Source organism: Portunus trituberculatus, chromosome 14, assembly GCF_017591435.1.
Source record: "Portunus trituberculatus isolate SZX2019 chromosome 14, ASM1759143v1, whole genome shotgun sequence".
Lineage (NCBI taxonomy): Eukaryota > Metazoa > Arthropoda > Malacostraca > Decapoda > Portunidae > Portunus > Portunus trituberculatus.
Genome location: NC_059268.1, coordinates 4,392,137 through 4,419,177, shown reverse-complemented (window position 1 = coordinate 4,419,177; position 27,041 = coordinate 4,392,137). Strand labels below are relative to the sequence as shown.

Genomic DNA, 27,041 nt, shown 5'->3' with positions numbered 1-27,041 from the left:
AAATACATAATGTATCCATCTACTTCATATTCTTTCCTATTTTCCTAAACTTTTCCTCATTTACCCATGCCTCTGTGACACATACAACATCTAAGTCCTCCTCAACTATATAACTAGATAACTCGTCCTTCTTGTTCCTAAGACTCCTGGCATTTACATAAAAACATTTAAGTCCTGCTACCTTCCTAGATGCTGTCTCCTTATTTGGAATCCTAATCTTATTCTCTCCTATTTGCACCTGGAAATCTTTCCTAATCTTTTCACTATCTCTGTTTATCCTATCTAATTTATGTCTAACATCTTTCTTCTGGAATGCATTTGCTACCTCACCCCTACACTCCATCCCAACTCCCCTCCAGACATCCACTCAGCACATCCACACCCTTCCTACTCAGATGCACACCATCCCTAGCATACAAATCCCTTCGCCCATAGAACCTATCCCATACATCCACGAAGCTGACACCCACATCCTTACACATCCCTTTTACCCGATCATTCACACCAATGGCTCTAGACAACCATTCCCTGCTAACATCACACAAGGCAAGATTCCTGACACTACACACCTCCTACCACTCTACCTTATCTTGCCTAACATTTCCCGAAATCTTGCCACTAACTCCTCCGACCCACCTGCTCTGACATCATTCCCACCTACATGCAAAACTACTACACCCTCCCTCTCTATCCCCCCAACTCTCTTCTGCACCTCCTCACTCACTGCCTTCACACCTGCACCAGGCATACACACGTTCGTCCTCCTATCCCTGTCTTTCCCACAGAAAGTGCTATCTAAATACCTAACCTGAGAGTCACCCACCACACACACCTGAGGTGTGCTAGGCACAACCCTCCTCCTCCTCTCCTCTACCCTGTTCTCTTTCCTTTCACTCACCACAACCATCTCATTCACTCCACTCTCACTCTCCCCCTCCCCCTCCAACAAACCGAACCTATTTTCACACTCAACAGGTTTAGTCCTATCCTCCCTAACTGCCTCCGCTTTCCTTCCCCTCGCAAGCTACCATCTCTGCCCATCCTGACTACTATCTTTCCCAGTCTGGCTCGCCTGCTCCCTCTTTCCCACTCTGCTCTTCCCGACAGAGGCCAAGCCATCCTGTCGCCCTCAGAAGGTCCAACCTTCGGGCTAATACTGATCTCCTGCCTAATTTTTTCCACTGCCTCCCCAAGTCTCTTAACCTCCTCCTTCAACTCAAAGATGAGAACTTTGTTCGCACTTTTCCCCTCACTTAGCTTTTTCATTTCCTCTCACAATTCTCGGTGCTCAAGAGAAAGAACTAAATTCTCGCTCTTGAGCCTACACACCATACACTCAGAAAAGTCAACGACCTTCCTGTCATGCCCACACATCTCACACACAACAAACTCACCCAATCCCACCTCAACACTCTCTTTCACGCACTCAATCACACTCTGATATACCTCAGTAGCTACCGCCATACTAATTTACAATCTGTTAACTCACAAGAACACTATACGTAGCTAACAAATAAATAAAAATACTTGGTGACGGCGGGGTGGGGGAACCGCGGTGGTTGGGGGCCTAAGTGAGGTCAACTAATCCTCTTTCAAGGTCAACTTGACAGTTACAAGCCTAGTCTCCTTGCTCTACCAAAATACTTTTAACTCATAAACACTGATTCTAACCACTATTTCACTCTAATCTAACACTTGCAGTACACGCTTTCACTTCACTAACACTCAAAAGCACCACACACAGACACCAAGCACAAACACCACTCGCTAACTATAAAAACAACAGCCAAAAACGGAGCGCACACACAACACGTCCACTCGCCACCGCAGCTACCGCTAAAGTCATATACAAAATTCTGTCATCTCCCTTCTTGCACCTGCCACTGTACCATTCTGATACCGTATTACTGGTAATACCAGTATACCAGATGCCAGTTTGCATCCCTGGTCCTGCCCTAGTGTTGAGAAAACAACATTCCTCTGCATTCTGTCTGTAGTTTTTCATTTAGAAACTTACAATGGCACTAAAGAGGTTTATTAATGATGAAAATAAGGAATCTGGTGAGAGTGCAAGTGTTAGTGAGCCATAGCACTCCATTAGTGGATTCACAGGAATCACACAGGACAAAGACGTCTTCATGGATGGTGACTGGTCCTCTTGCGACCTCCCGCCTCCTTCCCACCCTTCTCCCATCCTCTTCGAAGTTATCCATCACCAGCCTTCACTTATGGTATGTACAAATAAAAGATAAACAAAAATACATTGAAATTTTTATAAACGAGGTTTTCCTAAGATTAGAAGGAATTACCTGTTTTATAGGTATCAATAGTCGAACTTTTTAGTACTCAAACAGCCATTTGGAACTACAGTTTGAGTACTGAGCCTCCACTGTATATTATTTTCCTTAAACCAGTTATTAAAAAAACTCACATTATGATATTTGTCACGTGAAATACGATGAAAATAAAATGAGAAATATATGGTATATAAATTTGTTTTTGCGCAGGGTTTCCTTGAGACATGTAATTTATTTTAAAAGGTTATGCAAGGGCAAAAAGGTTGAGAAACGCTGCAATAGACCCTATATTGTTATCCTCTTTCCTTATCCCCAACAAGTTTAGGGACTTGGTAGGAAAGTAGAGTTTTGTCTGGGAAAAAAGCCAAACTGAGGCATTTTTTTATATTCTTGAAAAAAAAAAAAAATAGCTAAGGGTAAGAAATGACTATATCAAAAACAGGAAATCTCTTGGTTAGCATAACCTAACTTGCTGGGGATTGGGCCCGTCACCACCTGGACCATCAAATTAGGGTCACTAACCTAAGCAAACTTAGAGAACTATGCCCTATGGACATCCCTCAAGGTAGTGGTTCCCAAAATTTTCCTGAGCAAGTACCACTTGTAGGTCCTGCACAGTCTCCTCATACCACCGGGTTCCAGAAAAACTGAATTCCAGCAAATATCAATTTATACACAAATAGAACACACACATGAACTTACAACAAAGAACACAACCCAATTAAACAACTTCTTAATGTTCTTCAGACACTGACTTTTCATAATCTCCTTGGAATGTCCTTGTTCATCTATTTCCATCCTCCATTAGTGTTGCCAGGTCTTGTCTGTCTATCTTTTCTTTACAGTTTACCAACTTATTAATTATTATTAGGTATCCTCTTTCCTGTTTATCCTTCAAAGTTGATAGTTCCATAGATCCTATCCTTTATTTCTGGGACCATCTTTGTAGCAATCCTTTAAATCCTTTCTAGATTTTTTTTTTTTTTTTCTGCCTGTATGGTGACCATACCACTGCTGTATTTTAAAATCTAGGTCTTATCATAGTGGTTATGATCTTTTTTTATCATACTCTTATCCATGTACTTGAACACTACCCTGATGTTTGTTAATGTCTGGTATGTTGAAACAAATAGTCCATCTATGTGTCTTTCTGGAGTCAGGGTATCTTGTATAATCACTCCTAGGTCTTTCTCTTTACTTCTTTTCATTATAATCTCTTCTCCTATTTTATATTCCCACATAGGTCTTCTATTACTTTTACCCATTTCCATTACATGGCATTTCCTGGTATTAAGTTCTTATTTCCACTTTTGTCTTCATTTCCAGATCTTGTAAATATCTTTTTGCAATTCCATATAGTCACAGATGTTCCTTATTACTCTCAGAAGCTTCACATCATCTGCAAACAAATTTATGTAACTACTCAAACCCTCTTTTATATTGTTGACATACTACACTTGGAATATAATTGTTACCACCATCAAATCCTGTGGTATGCCACTGGTAACTGTGCTCTGCGTCTGTTTCTTATCATTGTCCTCATTTCCCTGCCTGTTAAGTAGTCTGTCATCCAATTTAAGATCTTTCTCTTTATTCCTCCCATGTGTTCTATTGTACATAGTAGTCTTCTATGTGGTACTGTTGAAAGCCTTCTTAATGTCTAAATTCACTGTGTCAACCCATCCATTTCCCCCTTCCACTTCATCTATTACTCATGTATAAAAGTTTAGTAAATTTGTTATGCATGATCTTCCTTTTCTGACACCAAATTGGGAGTTACTGATTATTTCATTTCCCTCCAGATATTCTAACAATTCTTCTTAATAACAATATCACAGATCTTCCCAAAACACTAGTGAGTGGCAATGGTCTATAATTTTGGGGCTGTCTTTTTTCCTTCTTTGTATACTGGGGCTGTATTTTCTTTTTTTCCATTCCTTTGGTACCTTCCATTCCATAAAAGAGTTGTTGATTACATCCCAAATTGGTTCCACCAGTTAGTTGTTCTTTGCATTCTCTCAATGGCCATCCTGACACTCCATCTGGCTCCATTGCCTTTCTTACATCCACCTTTTCTAATAATTCTGTGATTTTCTGTTTCTGCTCCACGATGTCTCTTAATCCCTCCTATGTTGCTTGGTTGTTTGGCTCTTCATTAAATATTGATGTAAAGCTCTCATTCATAAGTTCACTAATTTCTTTCAATGTTTTATATATATATATATATATATATATATATATATATATATATATATATATATATATATATATATATCCTATCTCCCTTAATTAACTTAGTAATGATCTGTTTTTCTTTTTTCATTTATATACAGTAAGTCCTCGCTACACGGTACATATGCGTTCCTGAAAACCTTACCGCAAATTGAAATTACCGTATACTGAACCCATTATAACATGTAAGAATAGGGAATGTGTTCAAGCATGTTGAAAGTGACCTCTACAGACATGAAAATACATGAAAATAGTCATATAAAAAAAATGTAAAAGAAATAAACAAAATGTTTTTATTTACTTTTCACTTGCCACATATTCTATCAGATGATGTCTCTCCCAAAGCTAAGGGACAGTAGGGATTTCAGCCCTTTCTCATAATATCCACAAAAAACACACCGTAAGGATTTCACTTGTGTTGAGTGGGAAATGTGTGAAGAGACTGATTGTTATGGTGACCTCGCAGCGTGGTGGCACTACAGTACGGTGTAAACAAAACACGAGCGGATACTGTATCTGTGAATTTTTCTTACTGTAAAAAGAATCGAGGGTAGTAATTAGCAAACACTGTAACTGTGAATTTACTGGATAATGAAGTACTGTATAAGGAGGACTTACTGTACTTATAAAAAAGCTTGGGTTCCTCTTAACATCTCTTCGCTACATTCTTTTCAAAATTTCTCTCCTCCTTCCTTTTTATCCTAATGTCTTCATTTCATGCCTGTTTATACTGCTTCTTATTTACTTCACTTCATTGCTTCCTTAATTTTTACCAAGCTGCATCCTTATACTTTTCAGCTTCTGCACATATAGCATATTACTATGTGTGTTTGCTCTCTTTTACTCTGTTTTCCTGAACACATCTTTTTACTTCCTCATTATACTTTGCCAGGAATATATCATACCTCTCTTGAATTGTCTCACCTTTCTTTATTTTTTTCCACTCAATACTATCAAATTAACTTTTTAATCCTCCAAAATTTGACTTAGCGTGATTCTGTCTTTTTGTAATTTGTAATTTGTAATTTGTAATCATTGTAATTTGAAGCGATTTCTAGGACGACATGATCACTTTTTTCCCATTGGGCTATGATATTTAATGTTTGGACAAGGCTGCAGTTTTTTAATACCAAATCCAGCATATATTGTTCTTTCCCTCTTTACCTTGTATACTCCTTCACTGATTGGTCCAATGTGTTTACATTCACCAGTTGTAGCACTTCCTTCCCCCTGACATCCAGTGTGACTGCATCCATTTCTTCCCAATTTATATGTTTGTAGTTTAGATCTCCCACAAGTAGCACTCCTCTGTCCTTCCTTAACATACTGTCCATGCAATCTAACACTTCCCTTTGGATTTCTTTATTTACTTCAAGGCACCTTCAGTGGCACATAAGTTACTATGATACTCCTTTTTTTGCTCCCACTGGTCCTAATTGTTATGTTTAAAATCTGTGATAATCCATCTCCATACTGTATCTTCTCCACATATATATCCTCTCAAGTCATTATCAGCACTCCTGCTTTTCCCCTTCTGTCTCTCCTCTGCTCTTTGAAATTCACTTGGACGTCTTCACTTCACTTTGTTTATGTAATGCACACCATGTCTGGTCTTTTTCTAATATGTATTTTCTCATTCCCAACTTCCTGATATAAATCCATTTCTGATTGTATACATGACTCTTAGTGCTTTCCATCCCCTTCCCAAATATTCCATTTCCTCAGCCTCCCTTCTTGCTGATCTCACTTGGTACTTTCATTCATGCCGTTTTTATGAACAGTGGAGAGCATGTGCACAACTCTCTTGTCACACCACTTGAGACACATAATATTGTTGCTGTGCTGTGCTTCATGCTCACCATGCTTGACAATAGGGAGTTTAGGCATATTTTTTCTGTTTGTTTTCACAGTTCCACATGCACCAGTATTTCACTGGGCAAGTACTGAAAGAGATTAGGGCTTGTATACCAGTTGTCCATGTACAGTACATGTGCTTTCTGTAAATGACGAGTCAGTAATGTTTTGACAACAGAACCAGTAACACCTAAATGCAAATCTTGCTCTCTCTCTGTGTCTTTCCCAGTATACACAATGAAGTCTGAGATGTATCCACTGTCACAATCACATAGAACAAACATTTTTATCCCAAATCGATGACGTTTTAGTGGAATAAACTCTCTGAAGCTTAAGCGACCTCTCCACTTCATCAAGCTCTCATCTATGCACAATTCTTGAAATGGTCTGAAACTGGCCTTCAAAGATGAGCGTATTTTATCCAAAACTGGCCTTATTTTCTGCAGTTTGTCACCTTAGTGTTGTCAGTGAAATGCAGGTATTGTAATAATTGAAGAAACCGGTCACAAGACATCAATTTTTCAAATATTTTTTGTTCATATACTTCATCTTTTGACCAATAGTCATTTATTCTATTCTTTTTATTGTGTGACATGAGAATCATTATGCAAAAAGAACAGGTAAATCTCATCTCTTGTTGTGTCAATCCAGTTTTCTAGTCTGCAATAAGGTGTCATAGCAACAAATGACCTACGCAAACAATGAGCATATCGATTGGTTTCTAGCACAATCATGTCCACTAAGTCATTATCTTAGAACTGCAGCAGGAAATCAAGTTCATTTGAATGGTCCGTCACAGTACATGCATCAGTTATACCAGATAATGTGGAATCAAAAACAAACTGCTCAGGGATGAAGGGTGAGGTGCGCCAGTTCCACCTCACGTCAGCCGCCTCGCCTGCACATGTCCGTTTCCTTTGTTGCTGCACGGGTGGATTAACAAATAGGCTCATAATCATCACTTGACTCGCTGTCTTCTTTGCTTTTGTCTTCTTATCAATACTAGGCCAGTCTCCCCATCACTTTTGAGATCACTCAGTTCATCTGTCAGATATCCAGCAAGGATATGGTCAAAATCTAGAATGTTTTGCCACGCCATTGCAGGGGAGGGAATGGCAGCATCCCCAGATCATATTAATATTTGTCACACTAACTCACTCGAGCAGAAAAATAGGTTTTAATGTAGGGCAACATATAGGGAAATTGCCATATATGCATATTATGTATAATTTTTACCTGCTACAACACTGTGTGCAGGTTAGAAAGCAGAAATCATATGTGCTCCAGCCGCAGTGAACTCTCAGAAAACTGAGAGACCGTATATGTACCAGCCACAGCGAAGGGGTTAAATACTCAAAGAATTCACTATAGTCATAGGAGTTAGAAGAGAGAAAGACAGCACAGATGAATGAAGTTAAAGAGTGACTTTTGAGTTGAAGCCAGATGGCAGAAATCTCAGAAGATTCAAGAGCATGGCCACAAGAGCAACTTACTGTGTTTGATGACTCATAAGACGCCCCTTATTCTCAAAAAGAGTCTGAGGAAATGACCCTACGTCTTATGAGACTAAGGTTCAGTACTGAGGCAGTGCATGATGGCAACAGAGGCTCAAAAATCAAACCCAAGACATCTTCGTAAATGTAAACAAACTGATGAGAGGTACTACACCACAAAACAATTCTTTCTTTCAAGATACCAATATATAGTAGCTCATACTTACTGGTAATTCACATAGAATGACAACAGTTAGGAAGAATTTCCCAAGTGACTATGCACCACACATTCTATGAACAAAAACAAACGCAGTGTCGGTGATCTTGACCTTGACACAGGCAAGCTTCACTGTGTGATGCCATTATTCCTTGAGGTAAGACATACTTTCATATGATTAAAATTGCATACATGTGAAAAAAAAAATAGAAAATTATGATTAATAGCCCTTTAGTCTCTGACTCTTTCACAGTCCCTGCCAGTGCCATATGCTAGGTATATGTTTACATCTCACAAGTCACAGGAGGATTGGTTTGTAGCCTATTGCGCAAGATCAAATTTTTGTGTAGGAAGTGTTTGTAGTTTTGTGTGAATGGGGAGAGTTATCTTTAGAGGGTAGGCTGTGACTGTCCCCTTGTGTTGTGAGATATAAAGGGAAATGATCAGCAAGTTCACAGCTAGCTTTGATGGCAAGTTCACATACACAGCTTGAATGGATCTAGACTAGAACTGGGCAAACTGGGAGCAGTCCAGATCAGAACTAGTGTTATTCAACCTCACTGAAAGTAAGTTTGCATTTCAATAGGTGTCTACTACCTCCTCCTATTAATAATGAAATTGTCTATTGCCAACCAATTCATTCTGCATAGATGTGTTCAGCATCACAGAGAACTAGTAGAAACCTAGGTAATGGACAATGGCCATCTTGATTAGTTATTTTTAGTCTAAAGGCATACCATGTTCAAGCTATGGCAAAACACAGCTTAGAAGCACGGTGATGAAAGCACTGCAGTAACCTCAAGCTATTTCAGTTATGACTGCAAATTTTCTTTTTTCTCATGAAGAAAACAGAACAAAAATAGCTTTATACTTTCCTTGTAAATCATTAACCTCTGCAGAGGTGAGGTGAAATGTGTGTTAAGGTTTTGTGCTGTATTAAAGTCTCTAGAAATGAAAGGGTTTGCTATACCAGATGACTATATTTTGCTCTATATAATGATGCTGATCTTATGAACTGAAGTAACTAAAGAAAATGCCTTAGCAAAATAACAATAGAAAAATACTATAAGGAGTAAAAGCACGGTAAATCATAGTATAGTAATATAGTATTTTCCAGTAACTGCTTTGTACCACAAGATGATGTTGACCCACTCCTGAATTAAAGCAGGCAATAAATGCTGAAAATTTGCAAGTATGGCTACTCTTCTATTCTCGGCGTGTATCATGTTTATACACGCTGTTTCCATTTGCTTTTGTCATTCCTTCTGTTTCTAGTGCTTCTCCTTCCTCCTCCTTCCTTTATTATGGATGAGGACACTCACACTCACCTAGTTGAGCTTCCTGATTCTGCTCAGGAGGATGTTTTGTTCATTAATGGAGATTCTCTTGGCACTCCTGGCTCTTCTGCTTTCCAGTCATCCACAAGGTGTCTTTGAAGAATTTGTTTACTCAAGACCGGCATGCACACAAGTCTTGGATAGTTTCCTCCACGACCCTCATTCAGTTTGTGTTAGATGTAGGGCTTTCTGTAGCCCAGGTAAGAGGTGTAGTGAGTGTGCTAACTGGAGCAGTGAGAAAGTGCTTGCCGCATCTAAGTACCGGTGCATTTTGGGATGCAAGAGTGTCACCAAGTCTAAATATAAGCACAAGCCTGCTGACCTGCTGTTACAGCCACCGACCACGGCATCTCATCATGTTCTGGAGGCCAGGGATTCACAATCTTGAATCTTCTCTGTTCTTTACTATCCCTCCTGGGGCTAAGAGGTTTCAGCCATGGATGGTAGTGCCCTGTCCCAGGATGGGCTTACAGAGGACAATTCAGTTTCACAACAGGTCTCTAAGCCTCCAGTTGCTCTTGATTTTTCTTTGTTTTCAAAATCTTGGCAGGAAGAAGTACTTGCTTCTGATACTGATCTTGTTGCACACTCACACTCACCTGGTTGAGCTTCCTGATTCTGCTCAGGAGGATGTTTTGTTCATTAATGGAGATTCTCTTGGCACTCCTGGCTCTTCTGCTTTCCAGTCATCCACAAGGTGTCTTAGAAGAATTTGTTTACTCAAGACCGGCATGCACACAAGTCTTGGATAGTTTCCTCCACGACCCTCATTCAGTTTGTGTTAGATGTAGGGCTTTCTGCAGCCCAGGTAAGAGGTGTAGTGAGTGTGCTAACTGGAGCAGTGAGAAAGTGCTTGCCGCATCTAAGTACCAGTGCATTTTGGGATGCAAGAGTGTCACCAAGTCTAAATATAAGCACAAGCCTGCTGACCTGCTGTTACAGCCACCGACCACGGCATCTCATCATGTTCTGGAGGCCAGGGATTCACAATCTTGAATCTTCTCTGTTCTTTACTATCCCTCCTGGGGCTAAGAGGTTTCAGCCATGGATGGTAGTGCCCTGTCCCAGGATGGGCTTACAGAGGACAATTCAGTTTCACAACAGGTCTCTAAGCCTCCAGTTGCTCTTGATTTTTCTTTGTTTTCAAAATCTTGGCAGGAAGAAGTACTTGCTTCTGATACTGATCTTGTTGCTTCTCAGTTAAGAGGTTTATGTAGTTCTGTGCCATCTGCTACTGACCTCCTCTTTTCCAGCCACGTCCTCGTCCTTGGACCGGGACTTGATGCAGTTCAATGTCCTGTCCCCCACAGAGCCCTGACACAAAAGGAAGTGTGCAATCATACCAAGTTAGGGAGCCAGGGGAGACTCCTTGGACTAGAGGTGCCTCCTAAGTTCACACCCACCAAAGGATGACGCTTGGAGGATCAAGAAATCCTGCTCCTCAGTGGTGACTGGTGACCAGGCCCATTCCCAGGACCAGTCAGTGAGGAGGGGGGGAGAATAAGGAGGAGGGCCAGAGCAGCAAGCTTAGCCCTTAGCCCCTCCCCCGGGATCTTGGGAGAAGGTCTGGCTGGGGGGTAACAAGCAGCACCTTGCCTCATATCCCGGCCCACAGGGTGGCATGCTCATGCTCCCTCATGGTCTGCCACCTCTGTCCAGTTCTTTATGGAGCAAGATAACAGGGCTTACTTGAAGGCCATTAAAAATAAGCCCTCCTAGTTTAGCTGTCCTTTGGGCATGTTTGCCAAGATCTACTATGTAGCAGGTCAGGAAGTGTATCGGAAAGCTGCCCTGGTTAACCCTAACCTCCACAATGCCTTAAATCCTGGTGCCCAAGACCCATGCGTCACTTGTGAACACGCGGAAGTGGCCTGGATGGAGGGAGTGGTTGCAAAGTCTAGGGAGGCCCTCAACTACTCCTTTTTGTGCTTGGGGGCACTGCACCTACTTGCTTCAAGTAACTTTGCCTTTCCCCTCTTAGACCTGGAGGATCAGCTCTTTAACCCTTAACATACGGTGATCGTTTTAGGACGGTTTTAGCATCGCGTGCAAAGAGGCAGGGATCATTCTGGTAATCATGCTTTTCTGCGTTAAACGTTGAGTCTCTCCTCCTCACTATTGGTCCTGAGGCAAGTGGAGGTATCTGGCAACTTTTCTCGCTCGCCTCCTCGAGCCTTCAGACATATACAGGCAGCCCCCGTTTAACGAAGGTTCACACAACGAAATTTCGCTACAACGAAGGTTTCATTTTACTACCATCTGCTCGTTTAACGAACACCAAACTCGCTTTAACGAAGTTTTATCCAGGTAATTTTTTTCCAGATTTGAAAGCACCACCATATCACGCAAGCTGACAGGCTTTTGAATACACCAGGAGCTGCTGGTACTAAGGTCTGCCTCAGGAAAAATCCTGGGACACCTATAGAATAAAGATCAAGATCAAGATCAAGCCTCTCGTGGACAACACGCGCAACACTCACTCCCCAGTCAAAACATAACAGCCTCAGCAGCAGCTTGTCTTCCTTAGCTCAACTTACCATCAAAACGCCCTGTAATTGGCCTAGTGTTCGTAAGAAGACCAGGAAGTCTCTTACTCAACAAATGAAGCTAGATATTATTCATAGACATGAGAGAGGCCAGAAAACTATAGCAGTGCTGGCCACTATCTTGACTCCATATTATACTGTCTCTGTTTTCAAGTCAGCAGACTCTATTAAGGAGGCTGGTGAGACCGTATCTTCCTTGCAAGCTAAAAGAACCACCTAAACTCTTGACTCTACAATGGATAAAATGGAAAGCCTTGTGGAAATGTGGTACATAAGTTTTGTATGCAGTACAATGATGCGCACTTTGTTTACATTCCACAGGTTGCAGGTTAGTGTCTTTCCCATTTCATTCTTCCTCCCTTAATAAAGTTAAGATCATCAACATTATAAAGTTACATACATTAGTGTACATTATAATGACTTAAATTAAACTACCTAAATGTTTAACTTCATAATTCTTACTTTCATTAAACCTTTTACCGTACTATGATGCACTCTCGCTTTGCTTACTCTCAATGGAAGTTCAAATCAGGGGTTAAACTTGTTATAATCGGTTCGCTTAACGAAATTTCGCTTAATGAAGTGTTTTTTAGGAACGTAACCCCTTCGTTAAACGGAGGTTGCCTGTATATTCCCACACAATAGATAATCTTTTCCCATTTCGAGGTGACATCTGGCAACCCTCTTGACCCGGAGGCAGGAAACGGTACTCAGAGTGATATTATGTCAGTGTTTCTCGGTAGTGACATTGAGGACAGTGATGAAAATGAAGACAGTGATTTTTTATATTGAGACAGAAGAAAGTGAATACTCCAGTAGTGATTCTGATAGTGATCTGGGAGACAGAGACCAACCCTCACAGTGACGTTCATAAACCTCCTCACGTACTCCCGTTGAGCAATGCACTGGTGTGTGTCACTAATGGTTGCCTCTACAGGATTGTGCTTATCGGCCAAGTCGTGTGAATCCCATTAATAATATGAGTTGCCAGATTCCAATTATTATATAAATCCACAATACTTGTAGTGTTTTTTTTTTTTTTTTTTTTTCTATTTTGCACATCATTTCATATTTCTGAGTTTGCATTTTCATGACATGAAAGTGCAAAATTTCCTACTTTACATCAAATTCAAATGCCGAAAGAGAGAGAGAGAGAGAGAGAGAGAGAGAGAGAGAGAGAGCACGCGTGCTGTGTTATCGGAGCTTTGGGGGGGTATTTCTTAGCAATGGGTTTGGGGAGATTTTTTTTTTTTTTATATGCAATAACTTTGCTTTCAGAAGTCATAACATGTTGAAAACTACATCATCGTACTCAGAATAACACAGGGAAATATGATTTTATAAGGAAAAAAATCTTATAGCATTTTTGACAGGTGTGATTTTTCCCCACAAATGCCTTGACACCTCCCTCAACTTTTTCTACATTAGATCTTAGATCTTAGATCTAATTTTCAATCTGTGGAACACCACCTCTCCTCTACTAAACCTCATCTTCTTTTCCTCACCGAAACACAGCTGTCTGAGGCAACAGACAGTAGCCCCTTCTCTGTTCTCTCCTACTTTCTCTATTCTCATTTTCATTCCAAAGCTGGATGTTGCGTCTATGTACGCAACGACTTAAGTTGCTCTTGTGCCCACACTCTTGAGTCTTCCGAATTTTTCACCATCTAGCTACGACTTAACAGTCACTCTCAAACTAAATTCATCTGTGCTGTTTATCTCTCCCCTAACTCTTCTGACTATAGTAATTTCTTCGACTACTTAACTTCTAAAGTGGAGCACATTCTGTCCCTCTACCCTTTCGCTGAGATTTCCATTCTTGGAGATTTCAATGTTCACCACCAGCTTTGGCTTTCCTCTCCCTTCACTGACCACCCTTGTGAACTAGCCTTCAACTTTGCTATCCTCCATGACCTAGAGCAACTGGTGCAGCACCCTACTCGTATTCCTGACCGTCTTGGAGACACGCCCAACATTCTTGATCTCTTCCTCACCTCTAACCCTTCTGCTTATGCTGTCACCCTTTCATCTCCGTTGGGCTCCTCCGATCACAATCTCATTTCTGTATCTTGTCCTATTTTTCCAATCCCTCCGCAGGATCCCCAAAGCGAAGGTGCCTCTGGCGTTTTGCCTCTGCCAGTTGGGGGACCTGAGGAGGTATTATGCTGATTTTCCTGGAATGATTATTGCTTCCGTGTCAGAGACCCATCTCTTTGTGCTGAACGCATAACAGAGGTGTTAGTATCTGGCATGGAGGCGTACATTCCTCATTCTTTTCTCAACCTAAACCTTCTAAACCTTGGTTTAACTCAGCCTGTTCTCGTGCTATACATGATAGAGAGGTTGCCCACAAAAGGTACTTGAGCCTTCCATCTCCTGAATCTCATGCACTTTATATCTCTGCCCGGAATCATGCCAAGTCTGTTCTTCAACTTGCCAAACACTCTTTCATAAATAGGAAATGTCAAAATCTTTCAAACTCAAACTCTCCTCGTGACTTCTGGCATCTAGCCAAAAACATCTCAAATAACTTCACTTCTTCATCTTTCCTCCTTTATTTCATCCTGATGGCACCACTGCCATCTCTTCTGTCTCTAAAGCTGAACTCTTTTCTCAAACCTTTGCTCACAACTCCACCTTGGACGATTCTGGGCTTGTCCTCCCTCTCCTCCTCCCTCTGACTATTTCATGTCTACAATCAAAATTCTTCGTAATGATGTTTTCCATGCCCTTGCTGGCCTAAACCCTCGGAAGGCTTATGGACCTGATGGGGTCCCTCCTATTGTTCTCAAAAACTGTGCTTCTGTGCTTGCACCTTGCCTGGCCAAACTCTTCCAACTTTGTCTATCGACTTGTACCTTTCCTTCCTGCTGGAAGTTCGCCTACATTCAGCCTGTTCCTAAAAAGGGTGACCGTTCTAACCCCTCAAACTACCGTCCTATAGCTTTAATCTCTTGCTTGTCTAAAGTTTTTGAATCTATCCTGAATAGGAAGATTCTCAAACATCTGTCACTTCACAATCTTCTGTCTGATCGCCAGTATGGCTTCCGTCAAGGTCGCTCTACTGGTGATCTTCTGGCTTTCCTTACTGAGTCTTGGTCATCCTCTTTTAGAGATTTCGGTGAAACTTTTGCTGTTGCGTTAGACATATCAAAAGCTTTTGATAGAGTCTGGCATAAAGCTTTGATTTCAAAACTGCCCTCTTACGGCTTCTATCCTTCTCTCTGCAACTTTATCTCAAGTTTCCTTTCCGACCGCTCTATTGCTGCTGTGGTAGATGTCTACTGTTCTCCTAAACCTATTAATAGTGATGTTCCTCAGGGTTCTGTCCTGTCACCCACTCTCTTTCTTTTATTCATTAATGACCTTCTTAACCAAACTTCTTGCCCTATCCACTCCTACGCTGATGATACCACCCTACATCTTTCCACGTTCTTTCAGAGACTTCCAACCCTTCAGGAAATTAACAGATCACATGGGGACGCCACGGAACGCCTAACTTCCGATCTTTCTAAAATTTCTGATTGGGGCAGAGAAAATCTAGTAGTTTTCAATGCCTCAAAAACTCAATTCCTCCATCTATCAACTCGACACAACCTTCCAGACAACTATCCCCTCTTCTTCAATGACACTCAACTGTCTTCCTCTTCCACAATGAATGTCCTCGGTCTGTCCTTTGCTCATAATTTTAACATCTCATCTCTTGCTAAAACAGCTTCTATGAAGTTAGGTGTTCTGAGGCGTCTCCGCCAGTTTTTCTCGCCCCTCCAACTGCTTACTCTGTATAAGGGCCTTATCCGTCCCTGTATGGAGTACTCTTCGCATGTTTGGGGGGGTTCCAGTCACACAGCTTTGCTTGATAGGGTGGAATCGAAAGCTCTTCGTCTCATCAACTCCCTCCTCTGACTAACTGTCTTCAGTCTCTTTCTCACCGCCGAAATGTTGCATCCCTTTCTATATTTTATCGCTATTTTCATGGTAACTGTTCTACTGATCTTGCTAACTGCATGCCTCCCCTCCTCCTGCGGCCACGCTGCACAAGGCTTTCTTCTTCCTCTCATCCCTATTCTGTCCAACTCTCTAATGCAAGAGTTAACCAGTACGCTCAGTCATTCATCCCTTTCACTGGTAAACTCTGGAACTCCCTCCCTGCATCTGTATTTCCAAATTCCTACAACTTGTCTTCTTTTAAGAGGGAGGTATCGAGGCATTTGCTCCCCTAATTCTGGCTGACGGTTTTGGCACCTTTTGAAGTCTTTGGAGAGCCAGCGCTCAAGTGGGCTTTCTTCTAACTTTCTTTTTTTTTTGCCCTTGGCTGGCCCTCTTCCCTATGTAAAAAAAAAAAACTGACGGAAAGTAAATCAGCTCCTCACACTTTAAGGGTTAAAGTAACTCGTAAAGCCCTAAATGACACCTGTACGGACTCTATCTACGTTGTCACCAACCTGCAGGCCTGGAGGAGGGATGGCTACCTGAGTCATCTCTGACCCACCAACTCATAGATAGAAAAGTGCATTCTTTGAAAGTCCCCTATTTTCTCCCCCCTCCTTTTTGTTGAGAGAAAACTTCAGGATGGTATCCATTCCTCTAAAAGCAATGCTGATTAGGCTCTTCATGAGGCCATGATCAGGGCCTAAGCACGACCACATCCTGCTCCCAGCACACAGCTGGTGGAGTGTGGTTCACGGCCATTTTCTGCTACATCCACAAGGCCCAATACCTCTATCATCCAAAGACAAACCCTGTCTTCTTGCCCAAAGGACTCCTGGGGTGGGTCTTCCAGGTCCCTTTCCTTTTGTCCCAGTGGGCCAGGAGGCAGGTGGAGGGGCAAGCCCTTTCAGAAGCGACAACCTTCTCCTCCAGGGGACGGTTGCAGGCTGTCTGTAGCCCAAAGGTGGGAGGGGTGGCTCCAGATAAGGGCAGAGAAGTGGGTCCTCGATGTCCTGAGGGAAGGCTACTAAATCCCTTTCTCTACCCCCCCTGCCCCTCTACAGCTACTTCCAGGACTTCTGAGGTTATGCACCAAGATCTCCCAAATGACAAGCCCATCAGTTGGAGCTCCAGCAAGTGAGGAACAAAGGTGCCATAGAGGAGGTACCCACTATCCCTGATTTTTACAACCACATATTTGTGGTTCCAGAGGCCTCCGTGGAATTTATGCCCATCATCAACCTCTCCATCCTCAACTCCTACATCATCACCACCAAATTCAAGATGGAGATGGTCAGGAAAGTCATGTCTGCAATACCTCAGGAGACTAGATGTGTCTCTGGATCTGGAAGATGCCTACCTGTAGGTCCCTATCTACCTGGACAGCTGCCAGTTACTGCTCTTTACCAGGGAGAGCATCTACTTACAGTTTTAGGTGCTCTGCCTTGGCCTTTCTACCACCCCACAGGTATTTACTCGTCTTATGGCTCCCATCTCTGCAGAGTTCCATCGTCAGGGCTTCAGTATCCTCCATTATCTGGATGATTGGTTAGTCCTGTTATTGTTGGCAGATGAGGCTTGAAGAGCTGTAGATTATCTCACCAACATGTGTTCCTCCTTGGGGATTTGCATGAATTGTGGAAAGTCTTCCCTGATTCCAGAACAGGAGACCTTCCTCAGGATGGTGATTCGCTCCCCTCTTTTGAAGCTTTTACCAACGCAAGGGAGGATACAAAACCTGCAAGACATAGTTGTCTCCTTCCTCAGTTGTTAGTCCCTCCCTACAAGGAACCGGATGAGACTTCTCGGACACTTGTCCTCTCTCATTCACCTAGTTGCGAGGTCACCATCTACAAATATTACTCAACCAACAGCAGGACAGATGATCGGTGGTAGATGACCATCCATCCCATCAGCTGAGAAACCAGCTGCCGGAGTGACCTGGAGTGGTGGTTGGAGATCCAGAACTTGGAGCAGGGTCAACCTCTCCAGTTGGTCATCCCAGACCTCCTTCTTTACACAAATGCTTAAAACAATGGGTAGTGTGCCCCTCCTCCAGGACTCAGTGGGTGGCCTATGGGACAGCCAAGAGAGGCTAATTAACATCAACATTTTGGAACTTAGGATGATACTCCTGGTGATCCTTCTCATTGTGGAGGTGTTGTGGGATTCGGTAGTTGCTGTCTTCTCTGACAACACCATGGCTCTGGCTCACCTGAGTAGGGAAGGGTGTACTCACTCCACCCTTCTCAACAACGAGGCACAAGAGATCCTAGACTGGGCAGACACTCATTCATTGAAGATACTGACTCAGTTTGACAGAGGTTCATTGTTTGCCTAAGCAGGCAACTCCAGGTCCTGCTATGGAAAGGATCCTACATGTGGACGTGTGTCACCAATTGTGGTGGACTTGGGACTGCCCAAAGGTGGATATCTTCGCCACATGACTCAACTGCAGGATCCCAAACTTTGTATTCCCTCTTCAGGATCCTAAAGCCATAGTCACAGATACCTTCCTATATAATTGGGACAACCAAGATCTTTATGCCTTCTCTCCACTTTTTTTTCATCAGGAAAGTGCTCAACAAGCTTTGGGTCTCCAGAAACACAAGACTCATCTTGTAGCACCTTACTGGCTCCAGAAGAAGCAGTTTCCAAACATGTTGGGGGGTGTTAATGGAGCCAATCAGACGCCTTCCTCTCAGACGGGACCTTCTGAGACAACCTCACTCCCACTGGTTCCAACTCAGTCTCCTGGTGCTTCAGCTGAAAGGGTGGTGACTGTCAAGCGATTTTTGAGATATTGGGGCTTCTCTTCTAAGGTCACACATTTCTTGGCTAAGGGACCTGCCACTATTTTAAACTATTAGCACAAGTGTAGGAGGTATAGAAAATGATGCCAAGACAATGGGCACACCATTTCCAACCTCATGGTCCAGAAACTCACTGATTTTCTTCTTTATTTGCGACCAGCTTGTTGTTTTTCCACCTCTTCTGTCAAGGGCTACAAACTGTGCTCAATAGCATTTTTGCAGTCAAAGGGTTGGACCTCAACAATGACCTGGCTTTGAGGCACATTATCAGGGCTTGCTCCTCCCAGCCATGCAGACCTACTGTAGGGACCTTGCCCTTTTTTGGAACTTGGATGTGGTACTTCACTACTTGACCAAGGTTCCTTCTGAACATCTTAGGCTCTCATCCATGAGAGATCTCACAAGGGAGACCCTCTTTTTTTTTTGTTCTTGCATCAGCACAGAGGGTGGGAGAAATCCAAGTCTTATCACACAGGACAAGCTGACAAGGACAGGATCATCTAGTTTACTATCTCCTGGAGTTTATTGCCAAGACAGATACAGATGCCCACAGTACACTGCAGGAATTCCTTATTAAGAGACGCATCCTTAGTGGATTCAGAGGATAAGTAGTGACTCATGCTTTTTTTGGGCACAAAGTCACTACCTACAACAGACAGCTTCAGCTGAGACACAGAAACCTGTTCTTCACTGTTAAGTGTCCATCCTGACCCATGTCAAAGGCAGCTATTTCCTTCTTCCTCCGAGATAGCATCAAAGCAGCTCATGCTTCCATCCTTGACTGTACCTGTCTTGAGTTTAACTCCTTCAGTATTAGGACACATTTTTACCTTCATATTTGTGTACGATTAGACCATTTTATTAACATTAAGAAGGGTCTATGGAGGTCAGAAGATTAATGGCCAAAGTCTTCACTATTTTAATCACCTACATAAGTTTGTGAAGCCAAATAGTAACCAGAACGAATAGAAAAATACGTCACAGTACTGAAGACGTTAAGGTTCATGCACACGACATCCATGGCATTGCTACCTCCATGATGGTGTGGAAGAACTGCTCTATTCCCACCATCCTAAGAAAAACCCACTGGAGGGCACATTCAGTCTTTGCTGACCTTAACCTTCATGCCATAGTGAGAAAGAAGGTAATACCTTCACCTTGGGCCCAGTTGTCACGACTGTCCACATAGTCGACTGTGTTGGGTTCCTCCAAACACAATCTCATTTCTGTATCTTGTCCTATTTCTCCAATCCCTCCTCAGGATCCCCCAAAGCAGAGGTGCCTCTGGCATTTTGCCTCTGCCAGTTTGGGGGACCTGAGGAGGTATTATGCTGATTTTCCCTGGAATGATTACTGTTTCCATGTCAGAGACCTATCTCTTTGTACTGAATGCATAACAGAGGTGATAGTGTCTGGCATGGAAGTGTACATTCTTCATTCTTTCTCTCAACCTAAACTTTCTAAACCTTGGTTTAACACAGCCTGTTCTTGTGCTATGCATGATAGAGAGGTTGCCCACAAAAGGCACTTAACCTTCCATGTCCTGAATCTAACGCACTTTTTATCTCTGTCCAGTGTCAGCAGTGTGTGGTGATGGTGTATCCCTGACCTCTCAAAATTGCAAAAACAGGTTTCATTAATTTAGTGAATAGCCTAGGACCTTCTGATATTCCACTGGGGAGACATATGATCTGATAAATTTTTTCCCTGCCATCTAAAACAGATACCTACTTTTCTTGTTAATCTGTTATTTTTTACGGAATAGTATGCATGCCTTAGGTCAACCAAGGCCATGTAATCATCCTTATTAATAAGTCTAACTGCTTGCTCAAAATTTTTCATTTTAAAATGTTTGTAAGCAATGTGTTTGTTTGATTTTTCCAAATTAAGGACCATTCTGAATTCTCCACATTTTCTTCCTCAAAAATATATTTGTTGAAATTATTTGTTCATCTTGTTTTGGGGTTTCTGTGATTACTTTAAGCCCTAACAATTTAGCAATTTTTTTGGAAATAACCTAGCATTCTTCCTTGTTAAAAACATATTCCACCCCGTCCTCAAATAAGTGTTCAGTACTGCCTACATCTATGTCAAGGTGGCAATGTGCAACAATGTCCAAAATAAAGGAATCACTTGTGATCTTGTGCCATTCATGTAAAAACTTATGAAGTCTACCAGCTTCAAATCTTTGGCTTACCTGAGTTAATCCTGGGGATTGGTGTGTCCCCAGCCTCAGTAGTTTTTTGGTTCATTCTTGCTTAGAGGACTGACATTGGTCTGCCTTGTAACCATACTTCCAGCAGCTATAAGGGTGGGATCTGGAGGAAGTGCTTCTGTAATAATTTTTACCAAAGAATCTTGTTTTAGGTTCTCCAAATTTTCCTGAGGCAGATTTCCATGGTGTAAAAGGTTTCTAAACTGTGAATTTATTCTTGAGTTTCTCAGAGTCCTCAATTTGTTTTGCTCATTGAGAGACATCATCTCCAAACAAAAATCTTGTCGTGGGAGCCTTGTCTGATCACAACTGGTTGTACCTTGAGTTAATTTCACACGATGATGAATCTTTTAGCCAGGTTATTGCAATAGTTGGCACTCCCAAGCAAGGCTAAGGCCTCATTAATCAAATCCAATCCAAGAGCAACACCTTCATGTCCAATGTCCTGTGCAATTTTATCTAGAGCTGAGTGCCTTAATGATGATTGTGGCAGCTTTAAGAATGTCCTAGCTAACATCTTTCATACGAAAATTTGCCTTCTTTGCCTCCACCTTGAGAGCTAATATCTGTGCATTGCACTCAACAGGTGCTAATGTGTTACAATTGGTGGGCCTCTTGGTAATTTCATCATCCAAGATCAGTTTGTAATCTTCCTCACACATGCCATTATCAAATAAATGATTCACCATGTCAGCTCCTCTGAGACGTCATCCACCGGCCAATATATCTTTTAGTTATGCAAGAGAACGCTGCCTAGCGTGGGTTCCTCATGAATTTCACCATCTTCACCGCTGTCCTCATCATCTGATTTAAAACTGTCAAAACTCCCCGTCAAGTCTGCAAGCTTGTTATCAGACATTTGTGTGGGGAAAGAACATCCTACCACACCTCTGTGTGTGTAGCCTCAGACATGTCTTGTCTACGGGCGGCATCGCCGACTGCCGCCGTGCTTACAGTTTTGCCAGGTGACCTTGAGATGCCTGGCTGCCTCTCATATGCAATATTTACCTTCTCTTTCTTCATTTTTTACATTTCTACCCCATAAATCAGCAATGGCTTCCATCATCATAGCCCAGGGATGTGGGGTCACCTCATCCCTTGAGAAGTAGGGAGAAGGGTCAGTGGAAGCTGGCTGGCTCTTTCGTTTCATCCTCACAAACGGACTGCTGCTTGGACTCTTGTCATCACTCCTGACAAAGTTACATCTGCGTGTTGAGCTCTTCTGGCGGAAAGAAGAGTTTCTGAACTTTTTTCTTCTGTGAGAGCTTGTATCTCCTCCATGAGAGGATCTGCTTTTTGCACCCGAATGCGGTTTTTCTAGTGAACTGTCACCATCTGAAGTCATCATGGCAGAGCAATGCAGCAGCACCTGCCTCACCATCCTCTCCAACAAAACCAGCAGAGTTGTTTGCTTCTGACTGGCAAAATCCTATTTAAAGGACACATACCCACTCCTTGATTGGATAATGGGTAAAATAAGACTTGTAACCTGCTAAACAGGAAAAATAACCGTGAATCCCTCACCAGTCACAGCAAGGAACTGGGCGTGTGTCTTGACGGTGTGGGATTACCAAAGCAACAGGCAACGCAAGGGGGATGTGGCATATCTCATGGGAAAGTGTACTTCAACAGAAAAGTGATTTGCTGAATTAAAATGTTTATTTTCCAGTATCTTTAGCAATCACATCTTATATCAGGAACAAGGCTTTTCCCATAGCTTGTCACTATCCACCTCGTCCATAGCATTTACTTTTGGCGACCTTGGTTAGCCTTGTATCTCTTCTTGTAATCTACTGTTCATCTCTGGCTCTATTTGTCACTGCCTCTTGTTGTTCTTCTTGATGGTCACAAGTTCTCTTATCTATCAGATTAGGGATAGCATCTTATAATCTTGGTACCTGCTTTCATGTCTCTCATCTTCTTCCTTCACTTATTCTTCTCCTTCTTACTTCCTTCTTCATCCCTTCATTCTTGTTATCTTCTTTCATACATATTTCATTTCTTCTCAATTTTCAAGTCACAACAAATGGTTGTCTTTTTGCTTCTACAGAAAAATTAATCTTTATCAGCTGTCTCTGACTTAATAGATTTTCTCTCTGTGGAATTTAAGAAGGAAATAGGTCAGACCTATAGCTCCATCAACACAATATGATCAACCATCTAGGCAGTAGCAAGTATTTATGGTCATCTGGCAGGACAACATCCCTTGGTTGTCAGGTATATGAAAGCGGTCTTCCAGAAGAGACCATCCTTGCCCTGCTCATGAACCACCTGGGATCCTCACTTGATCTCAGATTACTTTATAAGTCTGAGGCCCAATGAAGACCTGTCTTTAGTTCAGTTATCAAGAAAATTAACTATCCTCATGTTATGGCTGTCTGATCAATGTGGGCAGACTGCATCTGTGAGACATCAGGAACATGACTTTCAGACAGTCAGGTCTCTTTCACGATTGGCAACCCTCTAAAAACTTTTATACCACGGGAACATTTATCAGAATTGGCTTTTATAGCCGATCCTCCAAATAGGAAGTTATGTGTTGTCACCATTTAACTGCGTCACTGTGGTAGTAAACGCCCTCCCTACCTTCCTCTGTAGTTCTCATGTTGCTCAATTATAGTGACATTTGGAATATACTGGGTGCTTCCTCAAACCTACTCTCTGAAGAATTGATGTAGAATTGGCAAAGCAGGCATCTCGTTTACTACCTCAGTGATGTAGTTAAATGTTCATGAAATCACGATCAAGCATCATACTTGGTAAGTGTTCATTGAATCTTATAGTTATTATTATTATTATTATTATTATTATTATTATTATTATTATTATTATTATTATTACTATTAAAGTTTTTTGTATTAATATCATTATAGTTATAATGTTAATGATAATAATTGTAAAATATATTATGAAAATAATGTTAATATGCAATATTGAAATTTATCTTTATAATTATATAATAATAATAACAATAATGATGGAAATATGTAATATTGAAATTGATCTTTATAATGATATGATAATAATAACAATAATGATGAAGATAATGATAATGATAGTAATGTGGAAATATTGTGATGAGTTGTAGTAGGTGATGAAGTAAAACACAGAGTGCGAGGCAAGGAAGCCTTATTGGCAAATCTAGTCAGGAATAAAGTACTACTTATTTACCTTACAGCCTGTTTTCCTTCATCACTTTCCAATGATAATGATTATAATAACAACAATAATAATGATAATGATAGTAATAATAATAATGATAATAATAACAACAACAAAATTAATAATAATAATATTTATTCTTATTCTTCTATTTATTGTTATTATTTTTATTTTTATTTTTATTTTTATTGTCTATTTTCCATTAATACAATCATGTTTTCTTTCTCCTAATATAGGGAAGATACTTTCTTTCAAGTGATGGCTCCTCCTCATCAAAGGATATTGCTGCCAAGCTACAACTGCTAACAATCCACTTTCCTCACTTGAAGCTGTTATGGTGCCCATCACCTTATGCCAGCGCAGAAATTTTTCAAATGTTGAAGGTGGGTGCTTTGAAGCATGCAAATTTTTGATGACTAAACAATACCTTTAAACAGTACCTTAAATTTACAAGCACCTAGCATTATCTATTTGTTATTACACATATTAGGTACTACCCATGATTATTAATTATTGCTTAAACCCCATTCTCAGCAAACGTGCACCATGTCTAACAGCTCGGGAAATAGAAACAAAAGAAATATTTGAGTTGGCCTTTCTCGTTTTCTTTTGGAAGACACCCAGACCATTTTCTATTCCCAGATACCATCCAGCAGGCTGATTCCTTCATTCGCCTCTTTGCTGTCACAGGGCTTGCACAATCTCTTCAGTTTAGCGCTTGCACTAGCTTTTTATCCTAGCAGCAGTTGCGTTTGCTTTTCATCGCTCTTTGGTTTGTCTATCTTCTACAGGGAGATTGTAAGTAAGTTATTATGCCACATAAGTGTTTAAAGTGTTCTCACTCCCTCTCGTCTCTTATGGTGTTCTCTCATGGGACTTGTCTGTCACATAAGGAGGTGTTTTGTAGCCTTGTTTGTCATTGTAATTGTTGTAAGGCCTTGTCGCATGATCAGTTTCTACGTCTTTTGGAGAGTATTGAAGACCGTACTGAGAGGAGGAAGGCTTCTTCTTGAGGTAAGCATGAGTCTTTTCCTATGTCATGGCAGCTGCAGAAACATATGTGCAGGATGGAGGAGATGTTGGACCAGCTTTCCCTCTTTCTTTCCTCTTCCCAGGGTTCTACCTTCCCTGGTTTCCAGACTCCGGCTTCCCAGGTAGACAGATCACAGCTGGAAACGAGCAGTGCTATGCTGAGGCTGGGGCAGACTAGGCCAGCCGGTGCCGCTGATCCCAAGGTCAAGATGGTGCCAGCGTCTGCCACGGGCCCAACAGGTGGCTTCCATGCTCCAGTTCCTGGGACAGGTAAAGCAGTGTTTTTTGCACTGTTTACATTGATGGGGTCAGTGACAGATATCTGGCTCCCATGCTTGGCAGCCACCCCATTGCCCAAGATACGGAGGTCAGCGTCTACAGTGATGAGGGTGTGCGACAGCCATCTGGCTCTCATGCCCGGCGGCCACTCTACTACACAGAACACAGAGGTCACCAACTGCCACACAGCTCCAACACCTGGCAGCCAGACTCCTTTCCAGGATGTTGAGGCTGGTGTCAACCATATGGCTCCCATGCCTGGCAACCAGCTTATCATCCCCTCATGTGGATTAGGCGTAGGTGAGACTATTCTACTTTTTTTGGTGGAGGAGTTTGGCCACAGCCATGCTGCTAAAATATCCAGTGGCCTTCTCCCTACCCAGAATATGAGTGTTGGTGTCAGCCACAAGGCTCCCATGCTAGGCAACCAGACTCTTGTCCCTTGTGTAGGAGTTGGTGTGTGCCCCTCAGCTCCCATGCCTGGCAGCCATCCTCCTCCTCACAGTGGTTTTAGACCATGTGGACCCTGGTGAGTCTGTGTTGGGCAGCCTTCCACTTATTCAGTAGGCTTCTGTTGTGGCTGGCCAACCAGCTCCTGTGCCTGGTGGCAGTGAGGTGGGCCAAGGTCTTTTGGCTCCCATGCCAGTTGGCCATCCCCTTTTCACTGCTGGGACCTGTGAGGATGATGAGGAGGAAGTGTCTCCCAATTAAGAAGGTGTTTCTCTGTTTTTGCACCTCATAGGCCAAGTGAGGGCCTATCTTCATCTGAGGCTCCTTTCTCGTCCCAGCTTACGGGTGTAGAATGGGGACAGAGTTCAGTTTTGCCCCGCCAGCCCTCACTTACTCTCCCACAGTTGCTTATGGCTCAAGCTGTCCATGAGGAAGCCCACTGCAGCACTGCAGGTTCCTGAAGGAGCCTAAGCCTTGCTCAGCAAATTTTCAGTTGTCTAGGGACTAGTATGGCCAGGCCAGGTCATTTTATCTGCCTGAGGTACAGGGGTTGGCCTCTTCTTTTCAGCGTTCAGCCTCAGCAGTTTTTGAGAGTAAAGTAAAAGGGCAGACAAGGAGGGGGTCATTTCTCAGTGCTTCTTTGCCAACTCCTGTCTCCAGCCCCTCCACTACAGGGAGGTGCTTTTGGGACATGGGTTGTCGCAGTGGAGGATCCCATGGCTTGGGTAAATCTTGCTAGGGAAGCAGTTTGCTCTTCTGTTCAAAGTTCTTTGTTTTGGCCTCACCACTGCCCCGCAAGTCTTTACTAAGGTGATGGTGCCAGTGTCTTCATGGGCTCATTGACACAATATTTCCCTGTGCTGTTACCTGGACAGTTAACTGATAACAGGGCCCACTCTACAGGGATGCATAGGTGCCATCCAGGCTGTTTTGCGACTGTGTGCTCAGTTGGGTATTCAGATCAGTCTTTTCAAATCAGACCTAGTACCTAGCCAAAGGAAGCAGTACCTAGACATGGTGCTGGATTCAGTGAGAGCTTTGATTTTTCTATTGCCAGAAAGGGTCAGCTGGTTTCTGTCAGTAGCACAAAGTTTTCTAGAGGACAGAGCCCCTATTGTGTCTCTATGGAAGTTGCTCCTAGGTCATCTGGCTTCCTGGAGAGGCTGGTCCCTGGCAGCTAGGTA

General features: G+C 42.3%; 1 protein-coding gene across 6 annotated transcripts in view; it reads left to right on the top strand.

Annotated features, from left to right (window-relative positions):
* The window catches only part of LOC123503534 (DNA repair endonuclease XPF-like), a 432,975-nt gene that overhangs the window by 390,821 nt on the left and 15,113 nt on the right, over positions 1-27,041 (top strand). For 5 of the 6 annotated variants that reach the window (XM_045253376.1, XM_045253377.1, XM_045253374.1 and 2 more), the window contains one exon: positions 24,333-24,479. In XM_045253376.1, coding sequence (XP_045109311.1) covers positions 24,333-24,479 — 147 coding nt within the window. Of the gene's footprint in view, positions 1-2,101; positions 2,190-24,332; positions 24,480-27,041 lie in introns of those variants that run through there. The other variant, XM_045253378.1, reaches the window with a different exon arrangement.